Genomic DNA, 14905 nt, shown 5'->3' on the forward strand with positions numbered 1-14905 from the left:
AGTTTGAAAAGTTTTTTTTTTTTTTTTATCATCAGTGGGTTTTCTTGTTTCTGGTTTGTCGTGGATTATCTGTGGTGGATGGCTTTCGGTTATTTGTCTCTCGTCTTTCGTGACGGGGAAGGACTGTGGGTGGGAGGGGCGTGACTGAGCTCGCCCCCCTTTTTTGAAAGGGATTCCTAACCTCCTGAGCACGAGGTGGTGTGGACTTTGACTTGACTCCTGAGGGTCAGGTCAAAGGACAGGAAGGACATCATACTTGAGGGTCGTACCTTCTTCGTTCTCAGTGGTTGTACCGTCGATGCTCAAGGCTCGCATCGTCGTTGCTCAGGGATCGTACCGTTGTTGCTCAGGGGTCGTACCGTTGTTGCTCAGGGGTCGCTCCGTCGTTGCTCAGGGGGTCGTACCGTGGTCCTGGAAGGTCGCACCATTGTCCTCGGAGTGGCCTTCCCTCCCCTCCGTGCCTAAGGATCGAACCGTCGACCTCAAGGAACTTTGTACCTTTCGTGCTCAAGGAGCTAATAAACGATGATTTAGCCCAGGACGTCGGCAAGGCGTCCCCGCTGTGGGCCAACGACTGTGAAAAATGAACACGCCTCGCTGGGACGGAGTGGGGTAGAGTCCCCCGGGACGTTAACAGCGGGACAGGAGGACATATCTCGGGGAAAAGGGAAAGGAAATTACGACTTGCTTGCGGCTCTGTGTGTGTGTGTGTGTGTGTGTGTGTGTGTGTGTGAGATGATAGTGGATAGTCGTGAATAGTTTGTCCAGAGCGGCGGAGGGAGGGAGGGTTGTAGGATCGGCCGCTTTTAAGGGAATGGTTCTTGAGGTGGCGGACGTCTGAGAACACCTGGCTGGTTAGAGAATTAAGGGTGAGGGAGGAGGTAGGCAGAGAAGGAACCACCATGTGACATCTAAGGTGTGCTCGCACCAGCCAGTTGATGGCAGGGTGCTCTTGGATCATAGACCTGAGTGAGTGTACGCGTTCGTCATCCTCTTAACTCTGTTAGCCTTAACTCTCTGGGCACGGCAGCACACGAGCCTTGGGTATGTCGGATACAGAGTGCACAAAAAAAAGGTCCAGGGACTGGCGTGAGTACATGGGAAAACCAGATGACCGAAGACCTCATGACGAGAGGGAGGAGGGGATGGAGGGTCTTCTGGAGGTGATTGGTTGCAATGCCACACGCTCGTAACCCACGTAGACGGAGACACAGGAGGGTAAATCAGGAGGGCCGCAGTGATTGGATTATGGAATAAGTGCCGTGATGAGGGAACCATTTTATCGTAGGCGAGGGTTGGATACGTATGATGTATGGGGAGACTAACGACCTTATGAACCATGGTGTATGGCAGGGTTATCATTCCTATGTGTGGATATACATTTCCCTTACCCCGAGGACTGATCTCAAAACACTGGGAACTTTTGTTGTTTTTATCAAAAGAGAAAAACTTCATTAGCTTTAATGAGGTGGTTTATGATACCTTCCAGGGGGTAATACCTTTCGAGTTATTAGTTGGTAATGAGAGCTGTAGACGGGGGAGAAACACTGCATTATGTGGCTGTAATTGGCTCCCACTGACGTCTCGTACAGTGCTATATGAAAAAAAAAAAAAAAGAAAGGTTTTGTAGGAATCGTTTGAGCGTGATCGTTGTTTTCCCCGCGTCTTGGTTCAGGATTTACGACTCAGAGGACATCTGGTTGTCGCCTGAGGGTGGGGTCGTGGGAGTAGGGTTGGGAGGAGGAGGAGGAGGTGAGGCGGGGGTTTCGAGGAGGCGTGAGTCATGCCTCCCTCCCTCCCTCATCCATCTCATTTAGCTGGTCGTGTTGGTGACGGGGGCCAACGGTCAGTCGAGTGCAACATGTTTGTCTACTGGGATCATATATATATATATATATATATATATATATATATATATATATATATATATATATATATATATATATATATATTGGAGACGGTTCTGTTGTGGTGCTAATGGTGGAAGGTTATTGTGTGGTAGGGTGGGTGTGTGTAGTACGTGGTCGCTTTGCATTGGTAATGGTGCAGAGTGGATGGTTGTGTGGTGGTGTTGGGTGTGTAGTGAATGGTTGTGTGGTGGGGGTGCACGGGGGGATGTGGGGTGGGGTTCGGTAGTGGCGCGTAAGGGGTGATTCATGAGTGGTGGTGATGTGCGGCAGGGGATGGTGTAGTGGTGATGGTATTGTGGAGTGAGTAGTAGTTTTGTGATCTGGTTATGTCAGTTGTTGTACTCAAGCGAGTCGTATGTGGTAGTAGGGCGGAGTGTTTCGTTGTGACGTGGAGAGTGGTAAGAGTGTGTGCTACAAGAAGTGCAAGCAGATTGTGTTGTATTCCACGCTCTGTGATACAGTTTGTGTTGCATTATGTTCGAGAATCTGTGATACATTGATGTTTGATGAATATTGATGATTTTGATGTGATTTGCATAATGTCTCTTCTTGTCTGTTGCAGGGAATATCTATAATATATCACTATACCTGTGACACGTGATGCTTGATGTTAGTGTTGTGGAAAATGTTGTGATTGTGATGCAGGAATGGTGAGGTAGGTAGTGGTGCTGGCTGTGTGGAGGCGAGGAGGAGCACCACCACCCGCGCCATCATGGTGCCTGCCGACGCTGCCGACGACGATGGCCTCTACCAGCCGCCACGCCCGCCCCTACCCGCGCCCCCGCCTTATACTCACCCTCGACCTGTTCTTCCTGCAGCCCCGCCACGCCCGACGCTCTCCCCAGCCCCCTCCCTCACCCGCCTGGCTCAACAACAACAGCAGCAGCAGCAACAGTCTCAGGTCACCAGCAGTTCGCAGGGCAGCAGCGGCCTGAGCTCTGTCTCGAGTGCTCTGTCGTGTGCCCCTCAGCCCCTGCCTGGCCTGGCCCAGGGCCCCGCCCCTCACTTCCTGACGGCCACGCCCCTGGTGGGCCTAGCGCCCCGCTCAGCCACCCCCCAGCCCCCTGGCCATCGCTACCCACCCTTCCAACCCGTGCCCGAGTATCGCCCCCCTCCCAACCCTCGCGTGGGGGCCGCCGGTCTCCCTCCCTCAGTATCCGGCCCTGACGACCTTCCTCCCCCGTCCTTCATCCACTCCCTGGCTCCTCGCTCCCCTCTGGGGGGCACCGGCAGCCTCTCCTGCCCGACCAGCCTGAGCGAGCAGGCTGCTGCTGCTGCCACCGACCCCGCTCAGCCTCTCTCCTCGTCGGGATACCTTGCCCCCGAGTGTTCCGGGGCCCTGGCTGCTGGTCCCTGCCCCGTGACCCTCACGGCACCGCCCCGGACATGGCGGGGGTTGTGGCCCACGAGCGGGGCGCCTCGGCCCCAGCGGCCATGGTTGTTGCCCCGGGGGAGGAACTGAAGACACGCTCACTGCCTACTCGTTGCCTCCACGGCGCGCGGCCGCCCCTCGTCGCGCGTCGCAACCTGGTCCTCTCGGACGGTGAGGGGGGCGGGCCAGGGTCGTCCTCGCTGCTCTGTGAGGAGGATGGCTTCTACTTCAACCAGCCGCTCCTCGAGGAACACGAGGAGGACCTGTATGGCTCCTCGGAGGACCTGTCCTCGGGCCCATCCATCCTGGAGAAGCTCATGGTCTGGGCCTACTACAACGCCGAGGGCCAGCCCCAGGAACCCCAAGGTATGGTCTGTGCCAGCCAGGTGCCACGCATGACCAGCCAGGTGCCACGCATGACCTGTCGGTGGCGTGCATGACCTGCCGGGTGCCGCGCATGACTTAATTCGCCTGCCGTCACGCATGTCGAAGTCATTGCTTGAGAGGGGGTCCTATACCGCGACCTCGGGCTCCCCCCTCCCCGCTGTCGTGTGCCATGCATGACTTAATAACACGCCCGGTGCTCTGGACGACCCGAGACCTTCTTGCATGACCTGGGATCTGCCAGGTGTGATGTGTGACCTGGTCCCCCCCACGCCTGGGCCAACGCATGTTTGATGACCTAACATGTGCTGTGAATAAGCTAGATTTTGCCTGATGCCATGCACGACCATCAGTGATCCCCCCCACCCCACCACGCATGATTCCAGGCTCCCCCTCCCCCGATGCCCTGCATGATCTGGGGACCTGACGGGTCCTGCCGCATGACATACCTGTAAACATCCCAGTCATGTCCATCGATATCCTCCATCCACAAATTTATATGATTGTGACAGAATTACCATCTTGAATGTGTATGATTTTGACGTAGTTTTAGTCAAGGCAGATGTATAGAGATGTTTGTTATGGTAACGAAGTGTGTTTTGTTGTTACTAGTAGTTACGTTTGTGACGGAGTGTGACGGTAGATGTTACGTGTACATACTGGAGAGTGATAATGTTTGTAGCTGTGCATGTCCCTCAACATCCTGTAGGACTCCTAATGTGATTATTGTAAATAAAGAGACTCCAATAGAATTATATTATATAATCCCATAGGATATATATATATATATATATATATATATATATATATATATATATATATATATATATATATATATATATATATATATCATACAAACCTCCATGGGGCGATCATAGCCTAGCGGTAGCGCTCCCGCCTGTTGCACAGGGGTCCCGGGTTCGATCCTGGCTGTTGGAGGTTTGTATGTTCTATGAAGGTGCGCGTTCATATGCACTTTGTTCATATATATATATATATATATATATATATATATATATATATATATATATCAAGGAGACTTTATGTGACTTGCTTATGTAGTGTGTTGCTTGTTTTTGCTTTTGTAAAAAAAAAGAAATGTTTGATGTTTTGTGAAAACTTCCTCTTATTCATTTATCATTTCTCACTGAAGGCGAACACCTGTACTCTTCCACTTGAGGTGTAACGAAGACATTTGCCATGTTATGTGTCTTCTTTGGTACAAGTTGAAGTTTGTAGTTTACTGATAAATTGGAGGAAGTGTGCAGATAAGTGAGAGTTAATGTACGGGTAAGTGAGAGTTAGTGTACGGATAAGTGAGAGGTAGTGTACAATATCATCATGTTAGTTGTCTTAGCAACATCCTTCATACCGCGCGCGCGCACAACACACACACACACACACACACACACACACACACACACACACACACACACACACACACACACACACACACACACACACACACACACAGCCTCCACAGTGACGTGGTTAGCGTTGCGATCTACTAATCCAAAGGACCCGGGTTCGAATCCTAGACAGGGTAGCCGGCTCACAGTCGGCCCAGTTGTTCATCCTTTCCTTTCGGTGCTAACCGACGAAGATGTTGGTGAGACCAAGACATGATTTGGAAGATAGGTGGGTGACGTTGCCATCTCTCTCTCTCTCTCTCTCTCTCTCTCTCTCTCTCTCTCTCTCTCTCTCTCTCTCTCTCTCTCTCTCTCTCTCTCGATGTGGTGGAGGAGAGAGATAACGCGACCGTGGCCAGTGGGGGTAGAAGAAGCATGTGTATATGAAAGAGAGGCAGGGGTCATTGAGAGGAGCGGGCGGGCGGGCGGGCGGGTGGGTGTGTGGCTTTGTCACCACTACAACAGTGAGACGTGAGCCGCTTATATCCTCACCAGGCCGGCCAACCAGCCAGCCAGCCTGGCTCTCACAGACCAAACCTTTTGTACTGCAACAATGTCTGCCCCTCCCTACCTCCTCCTCCTCCTCCTGCCTACCTCCTCCTCTTCCTCCTCCTCCCAACTCCCACTACCACCACCACCACAGTCTTATGTCTTGCTGAATAGCCCCTGTTGTTCCCCTCCCCTGCACTTGCTCCTCTACCTCCTCACTCGTTCGTCTATTTCATCACCCGTCCGTACTGTGACAACTCCCCCTGTCCTTACTGCACCTACCCTATCCATACTGTACCACCCTTGTCCTTGCTTTACCACCCGTCCTCACCATACCTTCCCAGCCTTTAGTAACGTCGGCAGCTGGACCATCATGCCTCCCATGTGATGTCCCACCTGACTGGGAGTGGTCCTCACTCCTTCAGAAGGATCTGTGCCGAGCACTAAGACCCCCGAAGTCAATGAAGGTTAGATGTCTGAAAAGACATCCCTTCGCGTCGATCTGAATTAGCGAGTCATAGACTGAGTCGAGGGCCCGAGAGTGAGTCGCCCCAGCCACAAGACTGCTGTGGGCCAGAAGCGCCTCGATGTAGCCCGGTTACTTCGGAGGATTAAACCCTCTCCCGTTAAGCACCGCTGCCATTACCCGTCCTTACGTCGGCCGGGAGACCAGCTCCTGCCTTCACCGCACCTGTATTGCCGGGTGGCTGAAGTTCCCCGTGTCAATATTGCCTCGCCTCTCGTCTCCCGGGGTTCTTTAATCCTTACATTAGCTTTTGGACTTGGGATTACGACACTCGCTTTGACATCCGGATTTGCACATTACGCTTAAAGCTTCTGAATACTTAATGACTCTCATTGGAGGTTTTAACTCTGTTATTTAGTTTCCATTTTGACTTACGAAGCCGACTGGAACCTGTGAGGGTGTCAAGTGACGCTTTAACTTTTTTATTCCCCAATGGACTCGTACGTTTTTGTAGTGTTTTTCCCCCCCCTCGACTCTAAGTTTGACTCATGTTTTATGAATCCTGCGTGAGACTTGAGTCACCCCGAAGTGGCTCAGTAGTGAGTACCTGAACTGCTGCTCCCTAGTGGTGGATCGCCTCCTCGACCTTCTGGACTGTGACGACGCTATGTCCCCGAGACTCCGTGCGTTGTGACGGATAACCACGACTGGTGGACGATGAAGACCCCGCGAGTGACTGTTGACTGTGGGTCCCTTACCTTCCCACCTGGAGCTAAACGACGGCCGCAGTTAACAGTCTCGTGGGTGGGAGAGGGAGGGAAGGAGGCTGTAAACAAGATGACGAACGAATTGGTTTGTTTCACTTTGCCTTCGTCGCCTTGCGCTTCGAGTCGAGACGAGTCCATGGACCCCGACGCGACGCCCTTCCCCCTCCCCTTCCTGCGACAGTTTAGTGCCAGCGTCGCGGGATTATTATCATCCAGTGCGCCTCTTTGAGCTTCGTCTGTGCCGCCGGCGGGAGCGGAGCGGAGCCTTCCCCGCCCCCCCCACCCTCCTCCCCCTCGCCCCTCGCTGAAGTTTCGCCGATAGCGACACCGCCTTCGTTACGCGCCAAGTTTCCTTTAATTGTTTTCCCGTGTTATCTCCCGTGTTACGGCCCTGGGGGGAGGGAGGAGGGGGGGCCATGAAGAAGAAGATCTCGGGCTCGGGTAAATCAGGGACGGAGGTCGGGTCGGGGTGGGGGAGACAGAGAGTTGATCCGGGAGGACGAAAAGTTTTTCCTGTGATTGTCTCAAAGTATTTTCGTGTGCGTTTTCTCGTGGCGGTGTATATATATATATATATATATATATATATATATATATATATATATATATATATATATATATGTATGTATGTATGTATGTATGTATTATTTTTTCTTTGTCTTTAGTGATATTTTTTTTTTTTTTTTTGTATATACATATTTTTCTGTCTGTTTGTCCTTTTGCGTATGTGTCTGTATGTCTGTCTTGTCTGTCCGTCAGTCTGGCCACCACCTGTCACTCATCGTCTTCATGGTTTACCGTCATTTTCGGTCGTGGGCTTGACGCACTCGCTCCCGCATGGCGGGCCATGTGACCGCACGCCTTATTGCTTAGTCCCGTACACCTACGCATTGATGCGTCGATTCATATATCTGACGCGCCTGTCACCGTGCATGACGCACCCGGCTTGACGCATCCATGCGTCAGAGTATCATCGCTTGACGCGTCTTTCCCATACGTGACGCACAGCTCGGCGGTGGCCGAGAGAACCCTTTTGATTGTGCAAATATTTGCGCTCTCTCCTCCTCCTCCTCCTCCTCCTCCTTCCCCTCCTCCTCCTCCTCCTCCTCCTCCTCCTCCTCCTCCTCCTCCTCCTCCTCCTCCTCCTCCTCCTCCTCCTCCTTCCCTCAGGTCACACGGGGAACTACACACACACACACTTGCGCGTCAGTCTGGCTGGGTCAGGCCAGAGGCCAGGCCATCATGACCATGACTAGTGCCGTTCATGCACAAGGGTCGTGACCGTTCGTGCACTCGGATGTAGACCCTGTCCTTGAGGGCCACACTGAGGCAGCAGCCTCATATATATATATATATATATATATATATATATATATATATATATATATATATATATATATATATATATATGTGTGTGTGTGTGTGTGTGTGTGTGTGTGTGTGTGTGTGTGTGTGTGTGTGTGTGTGTGTCTGTCTCTGTGTGTGTGTTTTGGTTAGTGTTGCTTGTAACTGTTCAGGAACTTGGAAAAAAAAGTATATATATATATACCTTCGGGTACATGTGTTTGTGTTAGACTTGATCAATTTGCCTGTGTTTTATTGCATGTTTTTGTTGCATGACCTTTGACCCTTGCCATGCACATCCATGACCTGGCCTCTAGTGTTGTATATTGTGTACAGCAAGATTTTGCATGACATATTGATCTTATTTTTGCAGAGTTAGAAGAGTTAGAGTCAGTTGATTGACTTACGTATTAATGTATAGATAAAGTTAGAGAAAGATTCATTTAAAGAGAGTTAGACATGTTATGTATTTAATAGATGAGTTACTGATAGGTAGATCGAGAGAGAGAGAGAGAGAGAGAGAGAGAGAGAGAGAGACCGTCTCTCTCTCATCGTCATTATGTGAAAAAAAAGAGAAAATAGCTCAGCATTGATGGCTAGTCTTGACGATCACCTAATCCTGTGTACTCAGTGTTCTCTGTCTGTTCCAGGTGAGTGTACAGCTGACCTCGTCTCGTCTTGACCCCGGCCACGTACTGCACACAGGTGAGACACACACACACACACACACACACACACACACACACACACACACACACACACACACACACACACACACACACACAAATTAACTTTAATATTATTAGTTCCTAAGTGAGTGTCGCTCCTTGCCACCCCTGTGGAAGCTGTTTTGCATCTTGCAGGGAGATGATGCAGGGTAAAGCCGTGAGTGTTAATGAAGGGAGGGGTGTGGGGTGGAGGAGGAGGAGGTGGGGTTGAGTTGGGAGAAGGGGAGAGGTAGGGTCGTGGACGAAGCGACCCATTGAAAGAGACAATTATAAAGATAATAATAATAATAATAATAATAATAATAATAATAATGATAGTGATTATGATAATGATAATAATAATGATTATAATAATAATGGTAGATAAGCTTGTAATTGTAGGATCATGATTGATCAGTGTGTAATGGTAGATTAGACTTTTTATTAGATATTAGACGTTAGATTAGATATTAGACGTTTGATTAGATATTAGACGTTTGATTAGATATTAGACGTTTGATTAGATATTAGACGTTTGATTAGATATTACACGTTTGATTAGATATTAGACGTTTGATTAGATATTAGACGTTTGATTTAGGTGTCACTAAAAGTACTGCTTATTACCCGACGAAAACGCGGTCCAAAAAAAATCTGAAGATTATGGAAATTGGATTTTTGAGATATTGGATATCAATGGAACAATGTGATGGTAAGGTTCCCCTGTACGCTAGAAGTGACCTTTCATCTCTGACCTTTAAGATAAGCGCAGGGGGTGGGGGGGAGAGACCTGGAGTAATCTTGTGGAAACGGAGTCATCCACCAAATGTGGCGGTTGACCTGCGCCTGTGACCTCTGTACCTGGGAAACCCCAGGGGTCACACATCCTCACCTAAAGGATATATATATATATATATATATATATATATATATATATATATATATATATATATATATATATATATATTATTCCATGGTTTGTAATGTTATTTTCTGTGTGAGGATTGGAAACCTGTGAGAGACTGGACCGATTTATTCATCGGTTCCTTCTGAACCATTCACTAAAACTGGAAAGTAAATATCGGCACCTGTTATCGGCGCGCGGTAAGAGAAGTTACATATTGCCTTACTTCCTGCCTCGGGCCAGTTATATCGGGAGTGCTATCGTCCAGGCGACGCCCAGGACTTTAAGGGTGAGTATTTTACTCACAGCTTCGAGTCGATGGTGAGTGAACTTGCCCCCACGAGAGAACTCAGGACGACTCAGGACTCAGCCTGTGAGTGGTGGGTGAGTCCCCCGATACTCATCATCGGGGACTCATTTGAGTCATCGGGAGAGTGGTGACCTTGAGTCCTCATTTAACCCTTCTGGTCCCCCCCACCACCCCGTGAGTGTAGCCAGCTGGGGTACTCCTGTAGGTGTAGCCAGCTCGGGTAGCCCCATAGGGTGTAGCCGGCTGGTGTAGTCACCTGGGTGTAGCGCGCAGGTTTTTTTTTATAGTCTCCCTGCGTGTTTGCTGGCTGGTGTAGCTCCCTGCGTGTGGTCTTTTAAAACATCCTGCTTTGGACGACCTCTTCCGCCCTTGTGGGTAAATTGTGAGGGAGGGGGAAATCGTACCGAGGCGCACCCAGGCGTGGGGCGGCGTGGGCGTGTGGCAGGCAGTGTGGGCGTCAACCCTCCCGGCGGCCAGGTATGGTCGTGGGTAAAAAAGGAAGAGACACCACCATCATTTTTATGAGCAGTCTCAGAACTCCTGTTACAGAGTTCAAGCTTCTCTCTCTCTCTCTCTCTCTCTCTCTCTCTCTCTCTCTCTCTCTCTCTCTCTCTCTCTCTCTCTCTCTCTCTCTCTCTCTCATGAGAATTTAGAGCAACGAGCGAGTTCATTTGTCCTGACAAAGCCAAGCTTATGAGTTCATGGCTAATTCTCTCTCACACAGTGTCCTCCACAACCCACGAGAACCTGTGTTCAGAGTCTGATTGCGAGTGCAACCACGGGTCTCGGGGTCTCTGCTGCAGGGGAGGCGTCTGTAGCCTCACACAGTGGCGTGCCAATGGCAGTGTCATACCTCCTGAACAGGGAACCACGGGTCTCGGGTCTCTGCTGCAGGGGAGGCGTCTGTAGCCTCACACAGTGGCGTTCCTAACGGCAGTGTCATACCTCCTGAACAGGGAACCCTCTCTGTTCAGTGGAGGTTGGTTGGTGGTAGTTCGCGCGCTCGCCCCCTCTGACAGCCGAGCGAATATCTCTGTCCTGGTCGCTGGCGTTTGGTATCTGTCACTAGTTAACGTGTGGGCTCTCCTGATGTTCACGTGTGGTCAGATATGTTGGGTTTAAGAACACGTTGTTAGTCACTTCTCTCATGACGTATGCTGTGTGTGTGTGTGTGTGTGTGTGTGTGTGTGTGTGTGTGTGTGTGTGTGTGTGTGTGTGTTTAGTGTATTTGTGTGTGTGTATTTGTGCTTCGTGCTCATGCGTGGCACAGTCGTGCTCAAGGATCGTACTGTGGTGCTCAAGGGGCTAAAACAGGGTAAACCACCTCTGGTATGTTTAAGATCTCTATAACTTCTAACATTTAGGAATTAGACGTCTGAGTTCTATTCGAGAATGTAGATAGATATGTATGATTTCTGTTTGAGTAAATAGATGGATAGATAGACAGACACAAACACTGGAACAGACAAGGTTAATTGCTAGATTGACTTGGTAGACAGAATAGATGGGAAAGATGATTGAGTGAGGGCAATAGAAACCATGTATGTCTGTCTCGCCTGTACCGTCTGGGTAGACGTTTTGTGAGGAGAGGAAGAAATAAAGTAATATCTGTTAGTTTCCATTTTGACACCTGGCGATCACACCCTCATTCATGAGGGGACGTGAGTGTGTGGCACTTTGTTGACATCTCATTTGCTGCGACGCCTCATTTTCTGTTGACAAGGCAGTAAACGCTCCTCATTGCGACTCCAGGTGACGCCGCCTCCACCCCCGCCATGGACGGCGTCACAGTCTTACCTGTTTTTTTGAGGCGTTACGTTTGCCTGGTACGCGTTGTTTTCGCTCTCCAAAGGGGAAACGTTTTTCCCCCTTTCCGTTTTTATATGGGGGGGAGGGGGACGGGGGGGGAGGGGGGGTGGGGTGCTGCGGCTATCGGACTTAAAAAAACCCCATTTTTTAGTAGGTGGGACGACGCCTGAGTACACCTTCGGGGCGACGGGACGCCCTTTGGGGATGATCAAAATGACCTTACCCTCTCTGAAGGGCGATCAAAGGCCGGACCATCCTACCCCAAGGGGCAAAATATGCAAAGAAAATTTTCTTTTTTTCTTTACCATTTGATACAAAATTAAAAAAGCGAATTGCATAGTTAATTACTTTTTAAAAAAATTTTACGAATTCCAACTTTAGTAAGATAAAACACATTCCCTTTAAACACACACACACACACACACACACACACACACACACACACACACACACACACACACACACAAATTAACTTTAATATTATTAGTTCCTAAGTGAGTGTCGCTCCTTGCCACCCCTGTGGAAGCTGTTTTGCATCTTGCAGGGAGATGATGCAGGGTAAAGCCGTGAGTGTTAATGAAGGGAGGGGTGTGGGGTGGAGGAGGAGGAGGTGGGGTTGAGTTGGGAGAAGGGGAGAGGTAGAGGGTCGTGGACGAAGCGACCCATTGAAAGAGACAATTATAAAGATAATAATAATAATAATAATAATAATAATAATAATGATAATAATGATAGTGATTATGATAATGATAATAATAATGATTATGATAATAATGGTAGATAAGATTGTAATTGTAGGATCATGATTGATCAGTGTGTAATGGTAGATTAGACTTTTTATTAGATATTAGACGTTGCATTAGATATTAGACGTTTGATTAGATATTAGACGTTTGATTAGATATTAGACGTTTGATTTAGGTGTCACTAAAAGTACTGCTTATTACCCGACGAAAACGCGGTCCAAAAAAAATCTGAAGATTATGGAAATTGGATTTTTGAGATATTGGATATCAATGGAACAATGTGATGGTAAGGTTCCCCTGTACGCTAGAAGTGACCTTTCATCTCTGACCTTTAAGATAAGCGCAGGGGGTGGGGGGGAGAGACCTGGAGTAATCTTGTGGAAACGGAGTCATCCACCAAATGTGGCGGTTGACCTGCGCCTGTGACCTCTGTACCTGGGAAACCCCAGGGGTCACACATCCTCACCTAAAGGATATATATATATATATATATATATATATATATATATATATATATATATATATATATATATATATATATTATTCCATGGTTTGTAATGTTATTTTCTGTGTGAGGATTGGAAACCTGTGAGAGACTGGACCGATTTATTCATCGGTTCCTTCTGAACCATTCACTAAAACTGGAAAGTAAATATCGGCACCTGTTATCGGCGCGCGGTAAGAGAAGTTACATATTGCCTTACTTCCTGCCTCGGGCCAGTTATATCGGGAGTGCTATCGTCCAGGCGACGCCCAGGACTTTAAGGGTGAGTATTTTACTCACAGCTTCGAGTCGATGGTGAGTGAACTTGCCCCCACGAGAGAACTCAGGACGACTCAGGACTCAGCCTGTGAGTGGTGGGTGAGTCCCCCGATACTCATCATCGGGGACTCATTTGAGTCATCGGGAGAGTGGTGACCTTGAGTCCTCATTTAACCCTTCTGGTCCCCCCCACCACCCCGTGAGTGTAGCCAGCTGGGGTACTCCTGTAGGTGTAGCCAGCTCGGGTAGCCCCATAGGGTGTAGCCGGCTGGTGTAGTCACCTGGGTGTAGCGCGCAGGTTTTTTTTTATAGTCTCCCTGCGTGTTTGCTGGCTGGTGTAGCTCCCTGCGTGTGGTCTTTTAAAACATCCTGCTTTGGACGACCTCTTCCGCCCTTGTGGGTAAATTGTGAGGGAGGGGGAAATCGTACCGAGGCGCACCCAGGCGTGGGGCGGCGTGGGCGTGTGGCAGGCAGTGTGGGCGTCAACCCTCCCGGCGGCCAGGTATGGTCGTGGGTAAAAAAGGAAGAGACACCACCATCATTTTTATGAGCAGTCTCAGAACTCCTGTTACAGAGTTCAAGCTTCTCTCTCTCTCTCTCTCTCTCTCTCTCTCTCTCTCTCTCTCTCTCTCTCTCTCTCTCTCTCTCTCTCTCTCTCTCTCTCTCTCTCTCTCTCTCATGAGAATTTAGAGCAACGAGCGAGTTCATTTGTCCTGACAAAGCCAAGCTTATGAGTTCATGGCTAATTCTCTCTCACACAGTGTCCTCCACAACCCACGAGAACCTGTGTTCAGAGTCTGATTGCGAGTGCAACCACGGGTCTCGGGGTCTCTGCTGCAGGGGAGGCGTCTGTAGCCTCACACAGTGGCGTGCCAATGGCAGTGTCATACCTCCTGAACAGGGAACCACGGGTCTCGGGTCTCTGCTGCAGGGGAGGCGTCTGTAGCCTCACACAGTGGCGTTCCTAACGGCAGTGTCATACCTCCTGAACAGGGAACCCTCTCTGTTCAGTGGAGGTTGGTTGGTGGTAGTTCGCGCGCTCGCCCCCTCTGACAGCCGAGCGAATATCTCTGTCCTGGTCGCTGGCGTTTGGTATCTGTCACTAGTTAACGTGTGGGCTCTCCTGATGTTCACGTGTGGTCAGATATGTTGGGTTTAAGAACACGTTGTTAGTCACTTCTCTCATGACGTATGCTGTGTGTGTGTGTGTGTGTGTGTGTGTGTGTGTGTGTGTGTGTGTGTGTGTGTGTGTGTTTAGTGTATTTGTGTGTGTGTATTTGTGCTTCGTGCTCATGCGTGGCACAGTCGTGCTCAAGGATCGTACTGTGGTGCTCAAGGGGCTAAAACAGGGTAAACCACCTCTGGTATGTTTAAGATCTCTATAACTTCTAACATTTAGGAATTAGACGTCTGAGTTCTATTCGAGAATGTAGATAGATATGTATGATTTCTGTTTGAGTAAATAGATGGATAGATAGACAGACACAAACACTGGAACAGACAAGGTTAATTGCTAGATTGACTT

The 14905-nt window shown here is 49.2% G+C and overlaps 1 protein-coding gene across 2 annotated transcripts in view; it reads left to right on the plus strand.

Annotated features, from left to right (window-relative positions):
- The window catches only part of LOC139751247 (uncharacterized), a 183078-nt gene extending 179566 nt beyond the window's left edge, over window positions 1-3512 (plus strand). Inside the window, exon 2 of one of the 2 annotated variants that reach the window (XM_071666494.1) lies at window positions 2729-3512. In XM_071666494.1, the coding sequence (XP_071522595.1) occupies window positions 2729-3372 (644 nt within the window). In that variant the 3' untranslated portion in view covers window positions 3373-3512. Of the gene's footprint in view, window positions 1-2472 lie in introns of both variants that reach the window. The other variant, XM_071666493.1, reaches the window with a different exon arrangement.
- Window positions 3513-14905: the final 11393 nt, after the last annotated feature.

The sequence above is a fragment of the Panulirus ornatus genome, chromosome 11 (assembly GCF_036320965.1).
Source record: "Panulirus ornatus isolate Po-2019 chromosome 11, ASM3632096v1, whole genome shotgun sequence".
NCBI lineage: Eukaryota > Metazoa > Arthropoda > Malacostraca > Decapoda > Palinuridae > Panulirus > Panulirus ornatus.